Here is a 26,581-nt window from a genome sequence, read left to right as displayed (position 1 = left end):
AAGATTGTGCAGGCACACACATCTAACTGTACAGTGAAGCAGATGAAAACTATTAGAATTGTTTCAGATAGTCTTGACATTATTTCCGGTAGATTGCTAATAGAAAACCATCCCAGAGTGGTAAAAAACAATAATTGCATAACAATAAATGTTGTTGCTTTTGTTTGTATTTCATAAGAAGTTATAAAACTGCAACAGGACCAGGTAGAGTCTAAGAATGTTAAAAAATACTTAAATTATATTAATAAAATAATAAAATGTACATAAAATGCTAAAAACGGGCTGGATTCTTGCCCAGTTTTAGCACAGTCTCCTTCAGCTTTGGATCTTCTGCCCAGTCGATGCAACTGCCGAGAATCAGTCTCTGAAGAGAGAAAGGGAAAATGAAGTTTGCTAAAATATTACCTTTAGGCCTCATGCACACGACCGTTTCATTTTTTGCGGTCCGCAAAAAACGGAAGCCGCCCGTGTGCCTTCTGCAATTTGCGGAACGGAAAGGGCAAACCATTGTAGAAATGCCTATTCTTGTCTGCAAAAACGGACAATAGGACATGCTATATTTTTTTTTTTTGCGGGGCCTCGGAAAGGAGCAACAATGGCCGTGTGCATGAGGCCTTAACAGAAGATATGTAACCCCTTCCCCTTCAGGCTTCCTTCACACACTTTGAGCACTGTTTCTGTGTTTCAACAAAAATGCACAAATGCAACTGGAAAGATGGCACACAAAAAAAACACAACGTGGGAGATTTATGAAACTGCCTTTGTTGATCCTAGCAGCCAATCACAGTGCAGTTTTTATTTCCTATATTGTTTTTGAAAATGAAAGCTGCACCGATTAGTTGCTATGGGCAGTTTTATTTTTTTTACAGGATTGCACTGCATTAAGGCTCATGCACACGACCGTGTGCCCCCCGTGGCCATATTGCAACCCGCATACAGCGGGTCCACAATACATGGGCACCGGCCGTGTGCATTCCGCATCACGGATCGCGGACCCATTCACTTCTATCGTCATTCAGCAGGACCTGCGCTGACGTCACCACGTTGTGAACACGATGACGTCACCGAAGGTCCTTTTCCAACCAGATCCTGCAAGAAGACGAGCCCGCTGCGCGATCAAGTGGATGAGGCGAGTCACATTTTTTTTTTATTTTTAACCCCACAGTGGACCATTTACTTAGCATTCTGAATTAAAGAATGCTATTATTTTCCATTATAACCATGTTATAATGGAAAATAATAAAATATACAGAACACCGATCCCAAACCCGAACTTCAGTGAAGAGGTTCGGGTCTGGGTACCAGTCAGTTTTTTATCACGCTCGTGCAAGACGCATTGCACCCGCGCGATAAAAACTGAACATCAGAGCGCAATCAAAACTGACTGCAAATGCGTACCACTCGCACGATTTTCCCTGATCGCAGACGCAACGCATCCCGACACGCTCGTCTGCAAGGGGCCTAAGGGAACATAAGGTGGATTTTCGCACTGGAAAAATCTGCAGAGGGATCCACATCAGAAACCTAAGGGCTTGTTCACACGACCGTATGTATTTTGCGGTCCGCAAAAAATAAGGATGACATCTGTGTGCATTCCGTATTTTACGGAACGGAACAGCTGGCCCTTCACAGAACAGTACTATCCTTGTCCGCAATGCGGACAATAATAGGACATGTACTATCTTTTTGCGGAACGGAAATACGGACATACAGAAACGGAATGCTCACGGAGTACATTCCGTTTTTTTTTTTGTTTTTTTTGCGGAACCATTGAAATGGATGGTTCTGCATACTGTCCGCAAAACAAAAAACGGAACAGAAAAAAAATTGTCGTGTGAATGAGCCCTAAGGTAGATCGTTAAGTTTCGGGCACAGTTTTGCCTACTGAATGTAGTGTTTCTGATACTGCTTTCAATAGGGTTAAGGCTGAGTAGACACCCCCCATTGTTTCCAGCAGAAATTGCACCAAGAAAGGACAATCTGAGGCAGTTTCTGATGGGAAAATCTGCCTACAAAAAAAAATTGTCTGTCAGCATCTCTCAGACTCACAGAAGGGCCCCAGTGGATGATCCTCTAAGGCCTCTTCCACACGGAACCATTCATTTCAATGGGTCCACAAAAAAAACCCCGTAATGTACTCCGTATGTATTCTGTTTCCGTATCTCCATTTCGTGCAAAGATAGAACATGTCCTATATTTGGCCGCAAATCACGCTCCGTTGCTCCATTAAAGTCAATGGGTCCGCAAAAAAAAAACGGAATGCATACGGAAATGCATCCGTATGTCTTCCGTATCCGTTCCGTTTTTTGCGGAACCATCTATTGAAAATGTTATGCCCAGCCCAATTTGTTCTATGTAATTACTGTATACGCCATACGGAAAAACGGAAACCCAACGGAAACAAAAAAATGGAACGAATCTGTGAAAAACAGACCGCAAAACACTGAAATAGCCATACGGTCGTGTGAAAGAGGCCTAACAGAGACAACATTTTTAAAGCTTCATCTCTGAAGACCTCAAGAGGTGTTTGCCCACAGGCACTGAATTCCTGAATAACGCCTTTAAATGAGCAGTTTTCTAGAAGAATATATTAATACACCTTAGATTGTGAGCCCCATTGGAGACAGAGTGATGCTAATGTCTGTAAAGCGCTGCGGAATATAGTAGCGCTATATAAGGCTACTTTCACACTAGCGTTGTTTGAATCCGGCGTTCAATTCAGACACCGGAACTGCCCGCCGGATCCGGAAAAACGTGTGAAAACAAATTACATTTGAATCCTGATCAGGATTTTGATCACAATGAAAAAGTGCATTGGAAAAAACAGATCCTCCATTTATGGACTTTAACTTTTTTTTCACATTTTTCGGGTTTAACATGCAAAAGCCGGATCCGGTTTGACTGAACACACAGCGCCAGATCCGGCGTTAATGCAAGTCAATGGGAAAAAGGCCGGCGTTCAGTCAAAGTGTTCAGGATTTTTGGCCGGAGGTAAAAATACTGCATGCTATGGTTTTCTGAAAAGCCTGATCAGTCAAAAAGACTGAACTGAAGACATCCTGATGCATCCTGAACAGATTACTCTCCATTCAGAATGCATTAGGATAAAACTGATCAGTTCTTTTCCGGATTTGAGCCCCTAGGACGGAACTCAGCGCCGGAAAAGAAAAACGCTAGTGTGAAAGTATCCTAAGTGCAGAAAATCTATAAATAAATAAAATAGATGAAAAAGGTTAAGATATGGACTTTGTGGTTACCTGAAAAACATTCTGGATCACAGTCACTATATCAATTTCTTTTGCAATGTATGAATTTATCTTGCTAAACTTCTGATTGTCCATTTGGTCAAAGTTTCTCTCATTTTCCTTCAAGGCTCTGAGCTCTGTCATCATTTGGGTACAGGTCTCTTTAAGTTCTGCCAATAAAACAAAGACAAAATGGTTAACGTGCAAAAGGAGAGGGAGATAGCAAAGAGGACCTGCAAAAAAAATGCTATGCAATCTGCAGGTGGAGCCGAGCAGATTGATATATATTTTTGTGGGAATATATTTATTAAAACTTGTAATTTGTACATTTAAACCTGCAGCCCGGTGAACAGCTATCAGTACAGGGAGGAGGGGTTATCAGTGACTGACAGTTATCTCTGTATACACACTTACACAGAGAATGCTATCAATCACTGATAACACCTCCCCATGTACAACTATCAGTGACTGACTGCTATCTCTGTATACACACTTACAGAGAATGCTATCAATCACTGATAACATCTCCCCCGTGTACAGCTATCAGTGACTGACATCTATCTCTGTATACACACCTATACAGAGAATGCTATCAATTACTGATAACACCTCCCCTGTGTACAGCTATCAGTGACTGACAGCTATCTCTGTATACACACTTACACAGAGAATGCTATCAATTACTGATAACACCTCCCCTGTGTACAGCTATCAGTGACTGACAGCTATCTCTGTATACACACTTACACAGAGAATGCTATCAATTACTGATAACACCTCCCCTGTGTACAGCTATCAGTGACTGACAGCTATCTCTGTATACACACTTACACAGAGAATGCTATCAATCACTGATAACATCTCCCCCGTGTACAGCTATCAGTGACTGACATCTATCTCTGTATACACACCTATACAGAGAATGCTATCAATTACTGATAACATCCCCCCTGTGTACAGCTATCAGTGACTGACAGCTATCTCTGTATACACACTTACACAGAGAATGATATCAATCACTGATAACACCTCCCTCCTGTACCATTAGCTGTTCAAAAAGATAATATCTTTCAATTACAGGTTTTACTGAGAGCGGCGCGTGCCATGTTCTTTAACTGATACAGGCTGCGCAGCCTAGTAGCGGTAGACCGCAAGACCCGGTATCGTATCAATCCGGGTCTAAAAGTATAGATTGGGTATTGATACCTGGGGCAACTCTATACCAGATAGTATTTAAAAATTTTTTTTTTTGCTGACAGGTAATCTTTAAACTGTAAATCATGGCAGCAGTGTTACTTAGCTGCATCCTCATATTAATGGTATACCAGGCTGCTGACAGTCATAGTGCGGAGGTTGGTAAGAAAAGAAACTGAACACTAAGCTGAGCACATCATTATATAAGCTTTGTCACTGAGTGGCTTGCATATTTTATGTTGTGCACACTGGTTTACTTACTATACTCAGTACTATATTCATTCACAAAATCCAGTTATGAATTTAGAGGTTTTTTAGTAAGTAAACAGAAAAAAAATATATATATATTTAAAAAAAAGGGACTGTCACAAAAAGTAGTACAATAAAAAAAAAACTAAAATGAAAGCAGCATACCCATCCTCTTCTTTCTGACTTCAATCAATTTATCTTCCAAGGCGAGGGTCTCCTTTGAGGAAAGATTTAAAAAAATAAATACCAATAAATAACAAAACAAAAAAACACACTAAATTCTTATCACGTACAATATACACCATAGTATTTATGGAATTTGGTGCAAAATTATACGAGATGAAATCACTACCCGTAGGAATGGTGGCAGGGAAGCGGAGCCATGGTGGCAGAAACATTCAAGACTAAGTATATTCCAAAGACTTTTATTTCTAGACACTGAACAGATACGTTTTCCAAAATCCATTTGTCTCAGAAAGAACTAATTTTTAAAAAGAGCCTGGTGCAGCGATCAGCGCAGGTAACCCCCACAATCAGCTGCTGCTGTGGGAAGCCACCTAAATAATGCTGCGCCCAACTAATCTACATCTGCCAGAGAGGAGCTCCTTTTTGGCACATGGATGGAGCTTCTTCCCCCTTTCTGAAGTCTAGCAGGGAATATGAACAGGGGCTGTTCGGCAACTACTTTGATTCAGTTTCATGAACCAGCCAAACAAGAAATCAGTCATTAAAGGGTTTCTGTCACTAGAATTTTCAGTATTAAACTGGCTGACATTATCGATGTGCTGATGTCAGCTGCACCTAACTCTGCTAGTCTAATGATTATCTGTGCCCCCGTTACTGTAGAATTCTTAGGCTGGGTTCACACGGGCGAGATTTCCGCGCGGGTGCAACGCGTGAGGTGAACACATTGCACCCGCACTGAATCCGGACCCATTCATTTCTATGGGGCTGTGCACATAAGGGGTGATTTTCACGCATCACTTGTGCGTTGCTCCATAGAAGTGAATGGGGCTGTTTGAAATTCGCAAGCATCCGCAAGCAAGTGCGGATACGGTGCGATTTTCACGCATGGTTGCTAGGATGAAAGTCTATTCACTGTATTATTTTCCCTTATAACATGGTTATAAGGGAAAATAATAGCATTCTTTAATACAGAATGCTTAGTAGAAGGTCAATTGAGGGTTAAAAGAAAAAATTAACTCCCCTCCTCCAATTGATCACTTAGCTGCCGTCTCCTGTTCTTTCTTCAGGACCTGTGATGACATCACTGTGCTCATCAGATGATACATCACCATGGTGATTGACCATGTGATGAGCTCGGTGACGTCACCACAGGTCCTGAAGAAAGAACAGGAGTTCAGGTCTGGGTACAAAACATGCAGATTTTTCTCACGCACGTGTAAAACGCATTAAAACGCACGAGGGAAAATAGTGCATGTTCCCACAACGCACCTGCATCTGTTCCTGCACGTCACCCGCAACGCCCGTGTGAACCCAGCCTTACCTAGAGGCTCCCATCTCCCACCTTAAGTCACGCCTTCCAAGTGTTGTTTGACAGGGCCAGGCATCGTTCGCATCCTTCTGCCTGCCCTGTGCCCTGGGGAAATCTCGCGCCTTTCTGTATTCTGCGCAGGCGCAGTGAGGAAGCTGGCAGCCTGCGAGCATCCTTCCATCACAGCACCTGCGCAGAATACCGAACGGCGCGAGATTTCCCCAGGGACACAGGGCAGGCAGAAGGATGCGAACGATGCCTGGCCCTGTCAAACAACACTTGGAAGGCGTGACTTGAGGTGGGAGATGGGAGCCTCTAGGTGCAGGAGCAACGCCCCCCCCCCCCCCTGCTCCTAGAGGCTCATTTAGATATTATAAAAGTAAGAATTCTACAGTAACGGAGGGCACGGATAATCATTAGAATAGCAGAGTTAGGTGCAGCTGACATTGGCTGACCTTATGGATGTGCTAGTCTAAAGGGAACCTGTCACCGGGATTGTGTATAGAGCTGAGGACATGGGTTGCTAGATGGCCGGTAGCACATCCGCAATACCCAGTCCCCATAGCTCTGTGTGCTTTTATTGTGTAAAAAAATATATATTTGATACATATGCAAATTAGACTGAGATGAATCCTGTATGAGATGAGTCAGGGACAGGACTCATCTCAGGTTAATTTGCATATGTATTAAATCAGTTTGTTTTTTTTACACAATAAAAGCACACAGAGCTATGGGGACTGGGTATTGCGGATGTGCTAGTGGCCATCTAGCAACCCATGTCCTCAGCTCTATACACAATCCCGGTGACAGGTTCCCTTTAATACTGAAAATTCTAGTGACAGAAACCCTCGAAGGATCGGCCACAAGGAGTGGCTGTTAACCAGACATGCTGATGGACTTTTCAAATAGATTGTCAGTGGTTGTGGTTGTCAGCCATGCCACAGCCGCCTGGTGGACCCTTACCATAGCACAGAAGAGACGTTTAGACAGCTCAGAAGTTCCTCAGTTATGGCTTACCTTCTGTGACTTTAGTATATAATTGCAAAGGCCCATACTGTGTTCCATGCTGTCATAGATCAACCTGAAAAATACATTACACCACAATTATCCATCCAGCACATCCCAAGATGTAAACAGATAAGGCTACTTTCACATCTGCGTTTTCCGTTCTGGTTTTGAGATCCGGCAGAGGATCTCAAAGCTGCAGGAAATCTGCATCTGTTGGAATAATACACCGGCTGCATCCGTTTCAGAACAGATCCGGATGTATTATATTGAAAAGGGAACATGCTGTGTTGGAAACAAACGGATCAGGCACCATTGACTCGAATGATTTTTTGGTGCTGGATCCAGCATGCAGCGGTTTTGTGTCCGGTATGGGAACGCAACAAAACAGAACGCATCCTGGTGAACTCCGTTCTGGTTTGTTCAGTTTTGTCCCTATTGACAATGAATGGGGTCAAAACTGAAGCTTTTCCCTCCGGTTTTGAGATCCTCTGCCGGACCTCAAAACCGGAAAGGGAAACACAGATATGAAAGTAGCCTAAGTCAATTGATTCATACTGCCGTACATCCAAAACCACAACGACTCTTCCTACACATTGCTGATAGTCACCTCACTACACAGGTGAGCAGTAGAAGATTACTATGGGATGGATGAGATTTACATGTTGAGGTTTAATGTAATGTTGTCATATCAGTCAGAATCAATTATTAGGACAGCCTGAAGTCAACAACATGGAAGACACAGCCAACACTGCAGTTCTTGAGCAGCAAGGAGCAGTCCCTGCTATTCAAGAGGTTCCCCCCTACCACTTGATTGAGTGAGGTGGACATCTCACCCGGCCCTGACAAGCTTGTGCCACCACCCGGAGCAGCTGCGCAAGCGCAGAGGCTCTACAGCTGCTACTGGAGCAGCAGCGGTGCGCCTCTGCCCTTGTGCCACCACTAGGGGCAGCAGCGCAGGCGTAAAAATTGTCAGGGCCAGTTGACATGTCCAGCCCTCTCAATCAAGCAGCAGAGGACAACCTCTTCAGCAGCGAGGACTCGAATTTGTATCTCTACTTATGACTACATTATATATTATTATTTAAAAAATAATAATAATCACAATACAAATCCAGCAGGGTTATATAAAGCAGAAACTAACCACTTACTTTGACTCTGTCTTATTCTCTAACAACTTATTATGAATTGCATCATAGAGCTGCATCCTGTAGTGAAGATGAAATGGTCATGAAAAGTCTTACCAATCACAAGATAAATAAAATACATGAAGAAAATGGTTTCAAGAGGACCGGGCACATTTAGATCATACCAAGTTTATATTTATTATCTATTTTTGGCAGCATTAGATAAATAATGTATTTCTCAATACTAGGATGAGGGCATGCAAATGAGCTCTTAGCAAGTTCTGCCTCTAATGCCACCAGATGTAAGGTAGATATCCTACAAGTCAATATTCAACCTTTTAAACAGGCCTCGAGACACGACTTGGATAATAATTAAGCCAGTATCTCATCTGCAGACAGCTGTTTCAGGGTGATTGCCCCTCATCAGTGCAGAGCAGAGAACTGGGTGAGAGGCCTAAATCAGGATTTGGGGAATATACGGTAATATCTCCTTATGGACAGTGCTTTAAATGGTGGGAGGAGTCTTATAGGCCAGGCAATGCTCTGAGAAGTGTTGGAAGCTGAAATATGGGTTTGTGTATTTGCTGCCTATCATATTAGATGCTGCCTTAACAACCTGGCTTGTCTGGGTCTTAAAGAGCCTTTCTGGGCCATCTTAAACATAGGTCATCAATATCAAATCTGGCTTCACCACCGATCAGCTGTTACATGCAGCCACAGCTCAGCTCAAAGTGTAGTGGCTATGTCGGCATAATGCAGCTCATGTCCCATTCACTCAAACCATAACTTTACTTTTCCTTCTACGTAGCAGTATGAGGGCTCGTTTTGTGGGATGGGCTGTAATTTTCAATGGCACCATTTTGGGGGTGTTTATAACTTATTGATTCATCTTAATGGTGGGGAATAAGGACAAATAAACAGTTGACAGTGCTTCTGCATACATTTTATATATAAAATTAAAATTTTGCATTTTTCACGGAAATGAAATAAATAATAGATAGATGTTTTTGAAAGGTTAGATGAACAAACAGCAATTCTGACACAGGTTTTTTTTTTTTTTTTTTTATTATTTTTAAAAGTATTCACCACAACAAATAAATTGCATGGATTGTCTAAGAGTGGCTGCACACGGTGCCGATTTATGTGCAGAAAATCAGCATGAAATCCATACTATTTATCACCTTTTTTTGTTGTGTGGTTTGTATGTGGTTTTTGGTGTGTATTTGATGCCGATCTTACCCTTCCAATGAAAAAGATGAAGTCTGCACAAGAAAAACGCAACAATTGACATGACGCAGATTACAAAGTCTGCACGAAAGGTCAATTTCGACACCTAAGAAAAAAAATCTGAGTATACATGAGATGTGTCTAATCTCATTCACTTTGCTTGTCCTGGATTATGCAGCTTTTTTCCCGCGCACAAAATCCACATGGAAAAACTGCACATAATCCGCCATCCACCAATGCGGCCACCCTAATAGTTTGGGTTGTTACAGATGCAGCAATAAAATTATATATATATATTTTTTTTTAAAGATTCTTAAACATAAGATAAATTTTTTTTTTTAGCCCCACTAGGGAGGTAACTCTGATCCAAGCTGTTGCAGCAGAAGCCTAGCTCTATATAACATCCAGTTCCCAATGCAGATGGTGCAGGCAAAGCTCTTGTGGCTGTGCTATCCATGGGATAAAAGTATATATATATATATATATATATATATATATATATATATATATATGCGGGAAGGCACTGCTAACATGCTACATCTATACCAAGCAAGCAACGTTTCATTTATAGAGCACGTCTCTAACCTTATTTAGCTGGACAGCCATACAAATACAGTTACCTTGGGTATTCAGGAAAATGAAACAACCAAGAAAAAGGTCATGATGTGGGGCGATACTTTACTGCTGCAGCGTCCAGATAGACAGTGCTTGTTATATGGTCTTAACCCAGGGGCCAAGTGTCAGCGATATGGTCCTTAGCCAGGCACCATTTGCCAGTCATAGTCCTGACCCTGGCGCTATGCGGTGATGACCTGGTGTCTTTCATAGCATGGGTGAGGTGTGAACACAACAGGATTTAGAAAGAATACAAAAATACTTGCCTTCGTAGTAACAGCGTTTTGTTATGGTGTGCCACTTTTAGCTTTTCAATCTCTTTTTCAAAATGTGCAATTCTGTAAAAAACAAACCAAAAAAAAAAAGTATACATGAGTGCTGTTCGAATGTCATTACCAGTAGGAAAAGTGCTAAAGTAAAAAACAACCAATACTCATATGTTAATACCCACTGCTTCCATGCAGCCATTCACTGGTCTCCCCACTGATGCTTGTGTGTACAAGCCAAGACTGCTGAGGCCAGTAATTGGCTGAAGCAGTCACATGGATGTTCGTGATGTCATCGCTCAAGGACAAGCAAATAATGACCAGTGGGGACCACAGGGGCAACGGCAATGGGGGGTTAGGAGAATTAACAGGTGAGTAAGGGCTACGTTTACTACTGTACGGCTGCCTTCATGCAATTTCTTGTCTTTTTTTCCAGCAGTAAAAAAGCCATGTTTTTAAGTTGTTTTTTTTTTACTGTATACCTAGAACGGTCATGTTTTCAAGCATTTTTAAACTCTGATAGAGATACCGGTTAGAAAAATACCAGGGAAAAAAAAAAAAACGAGATTTTGTGAAACTCACCTGTAAAATCTGTTTCTCGCTCGATTCATTGGGGGACACAGACCATGGTATAGCTGCTTGCTGCCACTAGGAGGCGACACTAGGCTGAAAACTGTTAGCTCCTCCCCCACCAGCTATACCCCCCTCCAGCCTGGAGAGAGCTCTCAGATTGTGCAAGAGCAGTAGGAGAAGCAGAAGGATATTACAACAACAACCAACTCCACGGTCAACGGACCCAAACCGGGGTGGGTGCTGTGTCCCCCAATGAATCAAGCGAGAAACAGATTTTACAGGCGAGTTTCACAAAATCTCGTTTTCTCGCTTATATCATTGGGGGACACAGACCATGGAAAGTCCCAAAGCAGTCCCTGGGGAGGGAACACAAAACAGAGTGAAGAAGGTAGAGAACCTCGTGACAGTCATCACACCGTGGCCTGCAAGACCAGGCGGCCCAGAGCAGCGTCCGCAGAAGCGAGAGTGTGAACCCTGTAAAACTTCGTAAAAGTGTGGAGGGAAAACCAGGTTGCGGCTTTACACAACTGAGCCGCCGAAGCCTGGTGGAAGTGAGCCCAGGAGGACCCAAGTGCCCTGGTAGAGTGGCCCGTGATCCCCGGAGGGGGCTTCCTGTCCCGAACGCGGTAACATTCCAAAATAGTGGAGCGAATCCACCGGGAGATCGTCACCTTCGAAGCTGCCAGTCCCTTCCTAGAACCCTCCGGAAGGACGAACAAAGCGTCCGTGCGCTGAAAGGGGGCCACGGCCGAAAGGTAAATCCGCAGAGCCCGCACCACATCCAAACGGTGTAACGACACCTCTCTCGAATGGGAGGGCCCAGGACAAAAGGACGGCAGGACAATGTCCTCAGTGACGTGAAAAACCGACACTACCTTGGGTAAGAAGGAAGGGACCGGACGAAGGACCACCTTGTTTTGATGAAAGACTAGGAATCGTTCACGGCATGACAGAGCTGCCAGCTCTGAAACTCTTCGTATGGATGTGATGGCCACCAGGAAGGCCACTTTCCAGGACAGCAGGCGGAGAGAAACCTCCCGCAGGGGTTCGAAGGGAGAAGCTTGAAGAACCCCCAATATCAAGTTGAGGTCCCACAGATGTAGCGGGGGGCGGTAGGGCGGAGCGGTGTGTGCAACGCCCTGTAGGAAGGTCTTAACAGGACCCATTCCCGCCAAGGATCGTTGAAAGAAAATAGAAAGGGCCGACACATGGCCCTTCAAGGAGCTGAGCGCCATGCCCAGTTCCAGTCCGGACTGAAGGAAGGCCAGAACGACCGGCAGGGAGAAGGATCTGGGAGAAAGGTCCCGCTCTTCACAGAACCGAAGGAAGGACTTCCAGGTTCTATAATAGATCCTGGAAGAGGTAGGTTTCCTGGCCCGAATGAGCGTCCGAACCACCACCGCATTGGAAAAACCCAGCTGCTTTAAAAAGGAAGGATTCAAGAGCCACGCCGTCAAACGTAGAGTATCTAAACTCGGGTGGAAGACGGGCCCTTGCAACAGAAGATCGGGTCTGAGAGGGAGCGGGTACGGAGCGTCCCCTAGTAGGAGGACAAGATCCGAATACCATGCTCAGCGCAGCCAGTCCGGAGCGATCAGCAGGGTCTGAACGCCCTCCCACTTGATCCTGTGGAGGATCCGCGGCAGGAGGGACAACGGCGGAAAGACAGAGGAACGTGAACCCGTCCCACGGTGCCACAAGAGCGTCCACCCCACAAGCTGCGGGATCCGTTGTGCGGGCGAAGTAGCACGGAAGCTTGTGATTGAGACCAGAGGCCATCAGATCCACGTCCGGCCGTCCCCAGCGACGACAGAGGGTGTCGAATACTTCCGGATGAAGAGACCATTTCCCGGGGTCTATCGTCGTCCGGCTCAGGAAGTCTGCCATCCAATTGACAACGCCGGGAATGTGGACCCCCCTAATGGTTGACATACGCCACAGCTGTGGCATTGTCCGACTGGACCGGACATGAAGGCCGCGCAGGAGGGGAGACCAATGGCGCAGTGAGAGGAAAATCGCACGAAGCTCCAAGACATTGATGGACAGTCTGGACTCCGGAGACCATACACCCTGGACTGTCCAAGTGCCGAAGACCCCTCCCCAACCCTGAAGACTGGCGTTGGTCGTAATGACCGTCCACCTGATCGGAAGAAAGGACTTCCCCACCTCCAGGTGAGTTGGGGAGAGCCACCAACGGAGGTCCAACCGAACCTGTTGAGGAAGGGAAAACAGACGATCCAAGGAGTCCTGGGACTTGCAGCAGGCAGAGAGGATCGCTCGCTGAAAAGGACCGGGTGTGAAATTGAGCGAATGGCACCGCCTCGAACGAGGCCACCATAAGACCCAACACCCGCATACAAGCCCGGATGGAGACTGAGCGCTGCCGAATCAACCGGAGCACCACGCTGCGAAGGTCCTTCACCTTGTCCGCTGGAAGAGGTGATGCCTCTGGAGCGAAGAAGGCCCATAAGTGGGGCGAGCACCTTGGTAAACACCCTCGGCGCAGTCGCCAGACCAAACGGCAGGGCTACGAACTGGTAGTGGTCCGAGTAGTGGGCGATCGCAATGGGGACGTGTAGGTAGGCGTCCTGGATATCCACGGAAGCCAGCCACTCCTCTTGTGTCAAGGCAGCTATCATGGAGCGAAGGGACTCCATCGAAAACGGCGCACTTCAAGGTAACGGTTTACCATCTTTAGGTCCAACACCGGGTGGACAGCTCCCTCCTTCTTGGGCACAATGAAGAGGTTGGAGTAAAAACCGGAAAACCGCTCCCTTGCCGGAAACTGGGAGATAACTCCTTTGACCAGCAGATCGTGAACCGCCTGAAAGAAGGCCCCCGCCCGAGCAGGCTCCCTGGGGGGACGGGACAGAAAAAAACAATTTGGAGGCATGGATTTGAACTCCAACTTGTAGCCCGAAGTGACCACCTCGAGCGCCCAGGCGTCTGAGATGTGGGCCTGCCAAACCTCCTGAAAATGAAGGAGCCGACCCCCCACCCAGGAAGGTGGGGGCGCACCTTCATGCCGGGGACTGCTTGCCAGAGGAAGAGCGCTAAGGCTGAGCTCGGGAACGCCAGGAGGGCTGTGGCTTGAACAAAGGCTTCTGCCTTTACTCCGGGGTGGACTGCCTCGCGGTCGAGGGAGCCGCCGGGCGGGTGCCCGTGAAGTGGCAAAAGGACTGGTGTTGCGCGGAAGGACGCGGTCGAGAAGAACGCTTGGGTTTGGGCCGCGGAAGATGGGTGCTCTTGCCGCCCGTGGCCTCAGAAATGATTTTGTCAAGTTTGGGCCCAAAAAGACGAGAACCAGCGAAAGGAAGAGATAGAAGGGAGCGCTTGGAAGAAGAATCGGCCTGCCAGGCCTTTAGCCAAAGTTCCCGCCGAATGGAGACGGCAAAGGCAGAGGACCGAGCGACCATGGAGCCCGCGTCCAGAGCCGCCTCGCAAACGTACTTCCCCGCCTGGTATATCTGGATCGCCAGAGCCTGGAGTTCTGTGCAGGAAAGGTCCGAGTCTAAGTCCTGATGTAAGTGCAGGGCCCATTCAGAAACCGCCTTAGCCACCCACGCCGAAGCGAAAATGGGACGGAGTGCCGAACCAGTGGCTGAAAAGACGGACTTCGCAAGCGATTCAACCCGTCGGTCACCGGGTCCTGCAGAGAGGAGCCATCCGCAACCGGAATAGTGGTATTCTTGGCCAGGCGAGCCACCGGAGGGTCCACCTTTGGAGGGGAAGACCACTTACCCACCCAATCCAGGGGAACGGATAAAGATGATCCAGCCGCGTGGGGAATCGGGAAACGTGAACCTGGCTGTTCCCATGCTTTAGTGGTGAGAACGAAAAAGTCGTCGTAGATCGGGAACGATTTGCGAGTCTGCTTGGTACGCAGGAAAGAAACTCCCTGGTGACTGGAGGAGGGGCCCTCCTCTTGTAGTTGGGAGGTGTCCCGGATTGCCGAGACCAGACTGTCCACTAAGGCAGCCATCTGGGACGAGCGGTCCGGATCCAGATCCGTATCCGACTCTGCAAGTTCCCCTTCGGACGAAGAGTCCCCAACCAACGAGGACGCCTTGGACAGCGAACCGGGGGGAGGAGGCGAAGGCGATGCATCCGAGGAGGAGAGGCGTTCCTGCCTGGGATGCTTGCTGGGGTGCTCCTGGATGGTACGCCCTGAGAGAGAGCAGGTTGCGCAGGTGACGACGTCTCTACCAAGCGACCCATTAAGGAAAGGGTGGATTGGGAGATCTTGGATAGTCAGTCACCGCCCGGGACAGGAATTTGGCTCATTCCGGTTACATACTTCCAGCAGAAGGGTGCACGCCAGTGAAATGCGAATGAGGCGGCACGCTCTGGGTGGCCTGGCATGAGGCACAGAGGGGGTTCGCCTGACCCCTAGGAAACTTCACATTGCAGGAAGTGCAGGCATAATGGGTAGACCTACCGAGGACCTGGGGCGCGGGATCCGTTGGGTCCAACATGACCGGTGTCAGGGAGCCAGAGAGGGTACAGATGAGGGGAGCAGCGCTGGTCCTACCAAAGTGGAGCAGAGTTAACCCTTGCTGGATGTGTCCCCAGGAGCAGGATGCAGCGGGTTGAGGTGGTCTGCGGCAAGCTGGACAGTCTGGAAAGGAGGGAGCAGACCCAAGAAGATGTCCCTCTCAGGCTGGAAATCGCATGCACGGCCGGGTAGTTCCGGATGGAGAGTAGGCAGGAAGGGAAGCGCGGCGGGAAAGGTAGGCTCCGCCCCCTCCAGCCGCCCGGCGGAAGAACGGACCGACGGCGCGAAGCCACGCCCCCCCCCCCCTGCAGGGATTCCGGCCAAGTAAGAATATATATGTGGAAGATCTCTCCCAGGAACCAGAAAAAGAGGGGGGAGGGCGGCAAAGCGCTGAGGCTGGTGGGGAAACCGCCGAACATGCGGAGTTAACCCCCACAGTGTCCCCTCATGGAGAATCCCCATGCCCTAACAGAGTCCAGCCCCTCGATGGTGTCCACCTGATCGAAGACTTGACACACAGACAGACATACTCACCTGCCTTTATCCGTGTTCTTCACCCTTCTGACATGGACCCGCAGAGCCACCTCTTCAGACCCTGGCACAAGTGACATGGACCGGGTTGAAGGGCAGGAACAGGTAGCCCCATGGCTGGGGGGAGCAGGAAGGTCAAGCCCTCCTGGACCACTTTGTCTACTTGTGGGAGGCAGAGCGGTGGAATAAGCTGCACCGGTCAGCCCCCCCGGGGATGCAGAGCTCTTAGTAGCCCTGGACCCCCAACCTAAAAGGGAAAATAAAAAAAAATAAAATAACAGCCACCCTGCAGAGCAGGGGGTCTGCCTCCTACGACACTAAGCTAAAAACTGAGAGCTCTCTCCTGGCCGGAGGGGGTATAGCTGGCGGGGGAGGAGCTAACAGTTTTTTGTGTGTCCCCCAATGATATAAGCGAGAAATAAAAAATTCCGTTCTGTTTAGTTGCATTCCCATACCGGAGAGCAAACCACAACATGCTGTAGTTTGCTTTCCGTACTGGGATGCGGAGCAAGATGGATCCAGCATGACACACAATGCAAGTCAATGGGGACGGATCCATTTCCTCTGACACAATAGAAAATGGATCCGTCCTCCATTGACTTTCAATGGAGTTCATGACGGATCCGTCTTGGCAATGTTACAGATAATACAACCAGATCCGTTCATAACGGATGCAGACGGTTGTATTATCAGTAACTGAAGCGTTTTTGCTGAATCTTGCCGGATCCAGTAAAAACGCTAGTCTGAAAGCACACACACACACACACACACACACACGAGGAAAAGCAGTGGAAAAACACAGCGGAAAAGAAAACCTTGTGTGCGAGTGTGTGAAACCAGCCTGGTTAGTCTCATACTAGTGCTAGGGATCCGGCAGGGAACAGACTTCTCTGCATTCTGGCCATTGCTGGAAACATGAAAATCTCCGTCCAGCCCCATTAACTATGATGGAGACAGGCAGAGATCCGGCCGCAAACCGGCAAGTATACCGAGAATCGGCCGGATGAGCCATGGTCAGCCACACATTTCTGCAGCATTAAATGCTGGCTTTTCTCGAGTCCTACAGAACAGCTCTTTGCTCTGCTTCATAAAGGAGGAAAGTGGTGGGGGGATTCACCTGACTGGGGGACCCACCCGTACATCCAAATTTAGCTACGTAAAGCAGACTTTCCCACTATTATGTTTTCTGAAATCTCAGTAGGACAGAGACACCCACTATGCTGATCCGTCTTGAACACCATTGAAAATCAATGGAGGACGGATCCGTTTTCTATTGTGCCAGATTGTGTCAGTGAAAACGGATCCGTCCCTATTGACTTACATTGTGTGTCAGGACGGATCCGTTTGGCTCAGTTTCATCAGACGGACACCAAAATGCTGCAAGCAAAGCGGAATGGTGACTGAACGGAGACAAACTGATGCATTCTGAGCGGATCCTTTTTTATTCAGAATGCATTAGGGCAAAAGTGATCCGTTTTGGACCGCTGTGAGAGAACCATGACTGATCTCACAAACGGAAACCAAATCGCCAGTGTGAAAGTAGACCAACAGGCACATCGACCCATGACGACATGAACAGATGAGGAGCAGAAGGGACAGCGCTTACATCTCAGTCAAATTTTCCTTGGAGATATTTTCTGGGTGAAAATCTTCTATTGACATTTCCTCTGCAATGTAAAAGAATAAAAAACATGAAACACAATCAGATTTATTATCTCCCCATAAAATCTACCAATGTCTCAATAAAACTCGTCAGTGATGAGGATTTGGACCGCGGCGACTCCTGCAGATCAACCCGTTGTAAAGAAAAGTTCTGCAACTGTTAGCTGTCAGTGAATAAGGATATTCTTGTTAACGGGTTGACCTGGACCTAAACAGAGATGACATATCTTTAGGATAGGTCATGAATATTAGACTGGTGGGGGTCCAACTACCAGCACACCTGCGATCAGCTGATTGAAGGGGCTGCTGCGCCTCAATGGGATTGAGCTGCAATACCAAGCAAAGTGGCCACACAATGCAGGGCTCTGTGCCCGACACACAATGAAGAGCCTCGGCCCCATCACACAGCCCATTGTGGGGAGTTCAAACCCTAGCAATCTGTTACTGATGACCTATCCGTCAATATTCATGTCCTGCAAAACCCCTTTAAGGCTCTTTCACATGAGCGTGTCCCTTGCGGGAATCACGCTCCATGCAAGAGAGGGATTGTGTGGTCTGGACTACAGAAGCGCAGGGTAGTATGATTGATACTGCTGGGTGCCTCTGCCTGACCTTTCTGGAATCGTACTGACATAAAGCTGTCACTATGATTCCTGTATCAGTAATGTCACGCAGAGGCACCCAGCAGTATCAATCATGATACGACCCTGCGCTTCTGTAGTCCAGACCGCACAATCCCTCTCTAACACGGAGTGCGATTCCTGCAAAAGACACGCCCATGTGAAAGATCCCTTAACATTCAAAATGTGTACAATCCTAGAGCACGTCACAGCTCAGAAGACCCCCCCCCCCCCAAGAGCCAGATACATCAGGACACATCTCTCTCCTGTCCTTGGTTTGCTACATTGTAACAGACTGAGGCCTCATCCACCTACTGTCTGTACCGTTTGCAAACCACGGATCCGCAAAATACGGACACCTTCCTTGTGCAATCTGCATTTTTCTCACTCCCATACATAGAAATGACTGTTCTTGTCTGTAATAGGGACATGTTCTATAGTTTGCAGAACTGACACAAGCGGAAGTGGACAGCACATGGATGGCGCCCGTGCGCTGTCAGGTATTGTTTTTTTTTTTTGTGTGGACCCATAGAAATAATTGAGTCATGTGCAATCTGCATAAAATGCAGCGAGTAAGAACAGGAAGGGGACGGGTTGGGACCCCCATGCTAGTGATCGGTCCAAGTCCCAAGTGATGTTTATTACCCGTCATGTCATCTGTGACCCTCATAAGGAGGAAGCAGTAAGCACATCAGTAATACCTGATCGGATCCTCTTCTGCAGCTCAGACTTCTGGTGTTTCAGCTGTTCCAACTTTCTGAGGGGAAAAATATAAAATTATAAGCCAATGTGGTCATAAGCAATAAAAATAAGCAACTAACGCCATATCAGCATGGCTTCATGAGGGATCGGTCATGTCAAACTAATTTAATCAGTTTCTGAGGAGGTAAGTTCTAGACTTGACAGCGGCGAATCAATGGATGTCGTGTATCTGGACTTCTCCAAAGCATTTGACACTGTACCGCATAAAAGGTTAGTATATAAAATGAGAATGCTCAGACTGGGAGAAAACGTCTGTAAGTGGGTAAGTAACTGGCTGAGTGATAGAAAACAGAGGGTGGTTATTAACGGTACACACTCAGATTGGGTCACTGTCACTAGTGGGGTACCTCAGGGGTCAGTATTGGGCCCTATTCTCTTCAATATATTTATTAATGATCTTGTAGAAGGCTTGCATAGTAAAATATCAATTTTCGCAGATGACACTAAACTGTGTAAAGTAATTGACACTGAAGAGGACAGTATACTACTACAGAGGGATCTGGATAGATTGGAGGCTTGGGCAGATAAGTGGCAGGTGAGGTTTAACACTGACAAATGTAAGGTTATGCACATGGGAAGGAATAATGCAAGTCACCCGTACATACTAAATGGTAAAACACTCTGTAACACTGACATGGAAAAGGAGGCACCTGAGGGGTTAACTGCCGCGGATTGAAGCTACCGCTCATAGAGGTCGGGAGCCGGCTATGTGATTCTGCAGCCAGCCCCCGCCTCCTGTATATGAATTAATGAGAGAGGTATCTTCATTGGTGGCGCAGTGCCAATATTAATCATTAGTGCAGTGGCCACAGGATCCCCTGTCTCCTCCTCCTCAGTGGCAGTTGTGATCGGAGCCCCAGCAGTGTAAGCCTGGGGCTCAGATCGGTTACCATGGCAGCCATGACGCTCCTGAAGCCCTGGCTGCCATAGTCGGCTCCCTGCTACTGTGTGCACAGAGCAGCAGGGACAGTGTAAAGTCCTATTCACCCTGAGAGCTCTATTAGGGTGAATAGGACAAGGGTTCTAGTCCCTAAGGGGACTAAAAGTTATTTAAAAAAAAAAAAAATTATAATAAGTATAAATGAAAAAGAAAGATTCACAAAAAATAAAAAATAAATAAACCTACACGTTAACAATAAACATGTTTATTTTCAGCAGATTTATGTAGGAATTTTCTCAAAAATGAAAATTCACAGAATATCGGTATAAATTATCGGCTATCGGCCTGAAAGTTCACAGATGATCGGTATCGGCTCTAAAAAAAAAAATCTATATCGGTCGATCTCTATTATCAACATTAGAAAAAAAGACGACTGAGGGGAGATCTAATTACTATGTATAAATATATCAGGGGTCAGTACAGAGATCTCTCCCATCATCTATTTATCCCCAGGACTGTGACTGTGACGAGGGGACATCCTCTGCGTCTGGAGGAAAGAAGGTTTGTACACAAACATAGAAAAGGATTCTTTACGGTAAGAGCAGTGAGACTATGGAACTCTCTGCCTGAGGAGGTGGTGATGGTGAGTACAATAAAGGAATTCAAGAGGGGCCTGGATGTATTTCTGGAGTGTAATAATATTACAGGCTATAGCTACTAGAGATGGGTCGTTGATCCAGGGAGTTATTCTGATTGCATGATTGGCGTCGGGAAGGAATTTTTTATTCCCATAAAGTGAGGAAAATTGGCTTCTACCTCACAGGGTTTTTTTTGCCTTCCTCTGGATAAACTTGCAGGATGACAGGCCGAACTGGATGGACAAATGTATTTTTTCGGCCTCATGTACTATGTTACTGTGACTGTTAGGCTACTTTCACACCAGTGTGTTTTCTGGATCCCTCACAGATCAGGAAAAACACCTCAGTCATGATAATACAACCTTCTGCATCCGTTATGAACAGATCCGGTTGTATTATCTTTAAAATATCCATGACGGACAAAACAGAAATCTGTCTGAGAAAATGGATCCGTCACCATTGACTTACATTGTGTGTCACGACGGATCCGTCTTGCTCCGCACCACATCGCGGACAAAAAAGCGTTACTTGCAGCGTTATTCTGTCCGCAATGGGAACACAACCAAATGGAACGGAATGCCTTGTGGTGCCTTCAGTTCAGTTTTGTCCCCATTGACAATGAATGGGGACAAGACGGAAGCATCCCCCCCACTCCCACTATTGAGATCCTATGACGGATCTCAATACCGGAAAGGGAAACGCAGATGTGAAAGTAGCCTTCCATACAAGGTCTATGATTTATAACGGAGAACCTCTGTATACTATGGAATTAGGGTCTCTGATGTGATGAATGGGACAGAAGAGAAATCCTATTCCCTGCACCAGCAGCCGGACACGGGGACTACCCCCAGAAGTCTGCACAGGGGCTGCTGCAATGTGCTGCGGAGGACTATGGTGGAAGGCCCTTAGTTCACTCCATTAAAACCAAATCCACACATGGCAGGTTCTTACATTACTGCATTCTAGTTTTTGCTGCAATAACATCATGCACACGACCGTTGTTTTGCGGTCCGTTTTTCACAGATCCGTTGTTCCGTATCAGAGTTGTTTTTTTGTGATTCAAGTCCTCTTCCGTTCCGTTATTCCACAAAACACATCCGTATGGTTTCCGTATGCGATCCGTTTTTTTGCAGATCAGAAAAGGAAACAGTAACTTATTAATCACCAAACACATTAGCAATATGGGCTGGGCATAGCATTTCTACAGTATGGATCCGCAAAATACGGATGTGTTCCGTGTGCGTTCTGTATTTTTGCGGACCCATTGACTTGAATGGGGCCTTGGACCATGAATTGCGGACAATGATAGGACATGCACTACTTTTTTGCAAAACGGAAATACGGAAACGGAATGCACACGGAGTACCTTCTGTTGTTTTTGCAGACCCATTGAAGTGAATGGTTCCGCATACAGTCTGCAAAAAAAAGTAACGGAAGCGGAAGTGAAATACGTTCGTGTGCATGAGCCCTTAAAGGGATTTTCCAGGACATAGCTATTGATGACTTAAAGAGGACCTTTCACCAGAATAAAGCATCTAAACTAACTATACAGACATGTAGAGCGGCGCCCAGGGAGCCCCCTGCACTTACTGTTATCCCCGGGTGCCGCTCCGTTCTCCCGGTATAGCCTCCGGTATCTTCATAGTTAGGCTCCACCCAGGGGAACCTGCCGCGGTCTCCTTCTCCTATGCTGTAGCGCTGGCCAATCGCAGCGCTCAGCTCATAGCCTGGCTATGAGCTGAGCGCTGCGATTGGCCAGCGCTACAGCATAGGAGAAAGACGCCGGCAGGTTCTCCTGGGTGGAGCCTAACTATGAAGATACCGGAGGCTATACCGGGAGAACGGAGCGGCACCCGGGGATAACAGTAAGTGCAGGGGGATCCCTGGGCGCCGCTCTACATGTCTGTATAGTTAGTTTAGATCAAGGATGCACAACCTGCGGCCCGGGGGCCACATGCGGCCCTCGATACCATTCTGTGTGGCCCCCAATCATCTGGTAACAGACATGTACAGTACAGACCAAAAGTTTGGACACACCTTCTCATTCAAAGAGTTTTCTTTATTTTCATGACTATGAAGGCATCAAAACTATGAATTAACACATGTGGAATTATATACATAACAAACAAGTGTGAAACAACTGAAAATATGTCATATTCTAGGTTCTTCAAAGTAGCCACCTTTCGCTTTGAATACTGCTTTGCATACTCTTGATGAGCTTTAAGAGGTAGTCCCCTGAAATAGGTTTAATAAGTGGGATTTCTTGCCTTATAAATGGGGTTGGGACCATCAGTGGCGTTGAGGAGAAGTCAGGTGGATACACAGCTGATAGTCCTACTGAATAGATTGTTAGAATTTGTATTATGGCAAGAAAAAAGCAGCTAAGTAAAGAAAAACGAGTGGCCATCATTACTTTAAGAAATGAAGGTCAGTCAGTCAGCCGAAAAATTGGGGAAACTTTGAAAGTAAGGGCTATTTGACCATGAAGGAGAGTGATGGGGTGCTGCGCCAGATGACCTGGCCTCCACAGTCACCGGACCTGAACCCAATCGAGATGGTTTGGGGTCAGCTGGACCGCAGAGTAAAGGCAAAAGGGCCAACAAGTGCTAAGCATCTCTGGGAACTCCTTTAATACTGTTGGAAGACCATTTCAGGGGACTACCTCTTGAAGCTCATCAAGAGAATGCCAAGAGTGTGCAAAGCAGTAATCAAAGCAAAAGGTGGCTACTTTGAAGAACCTAGAATATGACATATTTTCAGTTGTTTCACACTTGTTTGTTATGTATATAATTCCACATGTGTTAATTCATAGTTTTGATGCCTTCATAGTCATGAAAATAAAGAAAACTCTTTGAATGAGAAGGTGTGTCCAAACTTTTGGTCTGTACTGTATAGCTATGTCTTGTGGCTGCTCACATGTATCTTTCATGTATTTTCCCATTAGATGGGAGTACTAGAAGTGTAACTAGACATTTATGTATGTTCAATATGCCATAAAAATAGCATTTCAGTTGGTAATACCCCTTTAAGTTTTTTTTTCCGGCCCTTGGAATTGGTTCAGGCTCACAACGTGGCTCCCAACCAGTAAAGGTTGTGCACCCCCGGTTTAGATGCTTTATTCTGGTGAAAGGTCCTCTTTAACTATTAAATGACAGCGGCAGCCCACAATATTGCATTCAACTGAATACATCCATTTGGACACAGTTGCAGTTAAAGGGGGTTTCCACGTGTTTTTTGTTTACTGATGACCTATCCTCCTGGGTCCTCTGGATAAGGCCCCTTGCACATTTTTTCCCCCCCCATTTACGTTCCGTTTTTGCGGGTTCCGTTTGTGGAACCATTCATTTCAATGGTTCAGAAAAAAAAAAAAAATATATAAAAAGGAACTTCGTGTGCATTCCGCTTCCGTATGTCCGTTCCGCTAAGATAGAACTTGTCCTATTATTGTCCGCATAACAGACAAGGATAGGACTGTTCTATCAGGGGCCAGCTGTTCCGTTCCGCAAAATACGGAATGCACACGGACATCAATACATACGGTCGTGTGCAATAGGTCTAAGTCATCTATGTCTGACACCCGTGACCCCACTGATCAACTCACCAGTGCCGCAGGCTTCTCTCAGCTTTTCCTAGACCAGTGACATCACGTTCATCGGTCACGTGGCGTAGGAGCAGCTCAGCCTCATAGAGGTGAACGGGGCTGAGCGCAATACCAAGCTCAGCCACTACACAATGTACGGCGCTGTGCTTGGTGAGCAGGCCATGACGCTCACAGGAGCACCGGTGCCTTCTCAAACAGCTACAAAAAGTTGCAGTGTAGCCTTACCCTAAGGGCTCATTCAGACAGCCGTGCGGTCCACAAAACACATAGAAATGCCTGCGATTGAGGACAAGAATAAGACTTGCTCTATATTATTTGCGGGTCACACGGTGTGCTGTCCGCATCTTTTGTGGCCCCATTGAAATGAATGGGTCTGTACCCGTTCCGCAAAATTGCAGAATGGGTGCGGACCCCTACATACAGCCGTCTGAATGAGCCCTAATCTGCAGGCTAGCTCATCAATATCAGACGTGCAGCCATCGGTGCTGGAAGCTATACAGTGGCCGCCATACATTACGCACTTTCCAGCGCCAGCATACTGCGGCCCAACACCAGTTCCCACGAATGACAGTGGAGCTGCAGTACCCGGCACGGCCACTACGCGGTGTACGGAGCCTTCAGCTAGGTTCCTAGACAGTGATGGGCGGGCGAGCCAGGAGTCCGGCCCCCACGGATCTAATACTGATGAACTATCTAAGCCATGGGAAAACCCTTAAAGGGGTGGGTCTTATGTAGACAACCCCTTTTAGAAATGGGGCCAGCCTGGTAGACAGCAAATAGATAGGGGTGCAGTTTGTGAAACCTCTAGTTGACTACGGGGACCCCAACCGATCATGCAGACGGGGACCAACATCCCTGATTTGGATAGAGCAGCAGCATAGTCTGGGCACCTGTAGAGATACTGAGGGCTGCTGATAGTGCTGCGAGGACGATAACATGGTGTGAACAGTAAGAAGGGCCACCTACTTCAGCAGGACTAGGGGGCAGGCTGCCGGCTTCTCCTTGTGGGCTCCGCTCCCCATAAGCGCCACTCTTCCAAGCTCCATACTCTGCTGCTGCAGGGACAACCACGGCTCCGACTCCCCGTGTCCCCACGCCGGCTCATCTCCGCCGCCACCTGCCCGCAGCATGCCTCCGCCGCTCCTGCAACGTTCAAACTGAAATCCCGCCGACCGGGGGGGGCGTGGCCTCACAGCCTCCCGAACTGTACATACAGCGTCAATGACGTCATCGTCACAATGCCTGAAAGGGGCGAGGCCTAAATGGCATATGCTACCTGATTGGCGGGTTAAAGGAGTTTTGTTAGTCATGTGATCGGCAGCCAATTGGTTGAAAAAAAGGGGAAGTAAGCAAGTTAGGAGGCGTGGTTATGATCATGTGACAGGAATACACGTGAAGATGTTTTGATTTTTTTTTTGTTACAACTTTATTAGACGTTAGACTGAAAACAAATCGAACAATTACTGGATTCTTTAAAGGGGTTGTCTCACTTCAGTAAATGGCATTTATCATGTAATACAAGGCACTTACTAATGTATTGTGATTACCCATATTGCTGGATTCATTTTTCCATCACATTATACACTGCTTGTTTCCATAGTTACAGACCACCCTGCAATCCATCAGTGGTGGTTGTGCTTGCCCACTATAGGAAAAAGCATCAGCCTCTTTGGTGGCCAGGACCATGGGAGCGCACATAGGCTGGTGCTTTTTCCTATAGTGTGCGAGCACAGCCATCACTAATGGATTGCAGGGTGGTCTGTAACCATGGAAACGAGCAGTGTATAATGTCAGAAAAATGAATCCAGCCAGCAAAGGAAGCAATATGGATAATCACAATACATTAGTAAGTGCCTTGTACTACATGATAAATGCCACTTACTGAAGTGAGACAACCCCTTTAACGCTGTGTAAAGTGTAGCATTCGCATAATTTATTCACAGTTATACCTGTAAGTATACTGCAGCATAGAGTGCATCACGTATACACAGGGGTCTGTGCTTTACACAGTACATGGGCTGCACTGCATGTGCTGGTCATCTTAAAGGGCATCTGTCAGCAGATTTGTACCTATGACACTGGCTGACCTTTTATATGTGCGCTTGGCAGCTGAAGGCATCTGTGTTGGTCCCGTGTTCATAACGCGTCGGGATAAGCTGCTAAGAAGGGACGAACATCTTCAATCTCTACAGGCAGGGTAAAAGTAGGCGACAGTGAGGGCTTAGCCACTGAGAGGTGAGGTCGCCCCTTGGGGGGCGGGTGCTCCGCCTGTAGGCAGGGGTACATTGAGGGATACATTAGGGATTCCCTCCCCCCCGGCCCAGACTTCACCTCTCTTTCATCATCTGGCAAGGTCCACAGTCATCAAACTGTAAGTTGCCGCAATTTTTATATCA

The 26,581-nt window shown here is 46.9% G+C and overlaps 1 protein-coding gene across 1 annotated transcript; it reads right to left on the bottom strand.

Annotated features, from left to right (window-relative positions):
- Positions 1-132: 132 nt before the first annotated feature.
- On the bottom strand, positions 133-25,432 carry CENPH (centromere protein H). Its single transcript, XM_040421369.1, has 9 exons — positions 25,152-25,432; positions 19,006-19,061; positions 17,629-17,689; positions 10,424-10,495; positions 8,340-8,396; positions 7,201-7,264; positions 4,854-4,905; positions 3,258-3,415; positions 133-364 (listed from the first exon to the last, which is right to left on the bottom strand). Exons 1-9 carry the CDS (start codon positions 25,313-25,315, stop codon positions 272-274), a joined length of 777 nt encoding a protein of 258 aa, XP_040277303.1. The 5' UTR covers positions 25,316-25,432; the 3' UTR covers positions 133-271.
- Positions 25,433-26,581: the final 1,149 nt, after the last annotated feature.

Source organism: Bufo bufo, chromosome 2, assembly GCF_905171765.1.
Source record: "Bufo bufo chromosome 2, aBufBuf1.1, whole genome shotgun sequence".
NCBI classification, from domain to species: Eukaryota; Metazoa; Chordata; class Amphibia; order Anura; family Bufonidae; genus Bufo; species Bufo bufo.
Note: the sequence above shows the minus strand (reverse complement) of the source record. Positions and strands in the feature narration are given on the sequence as shown.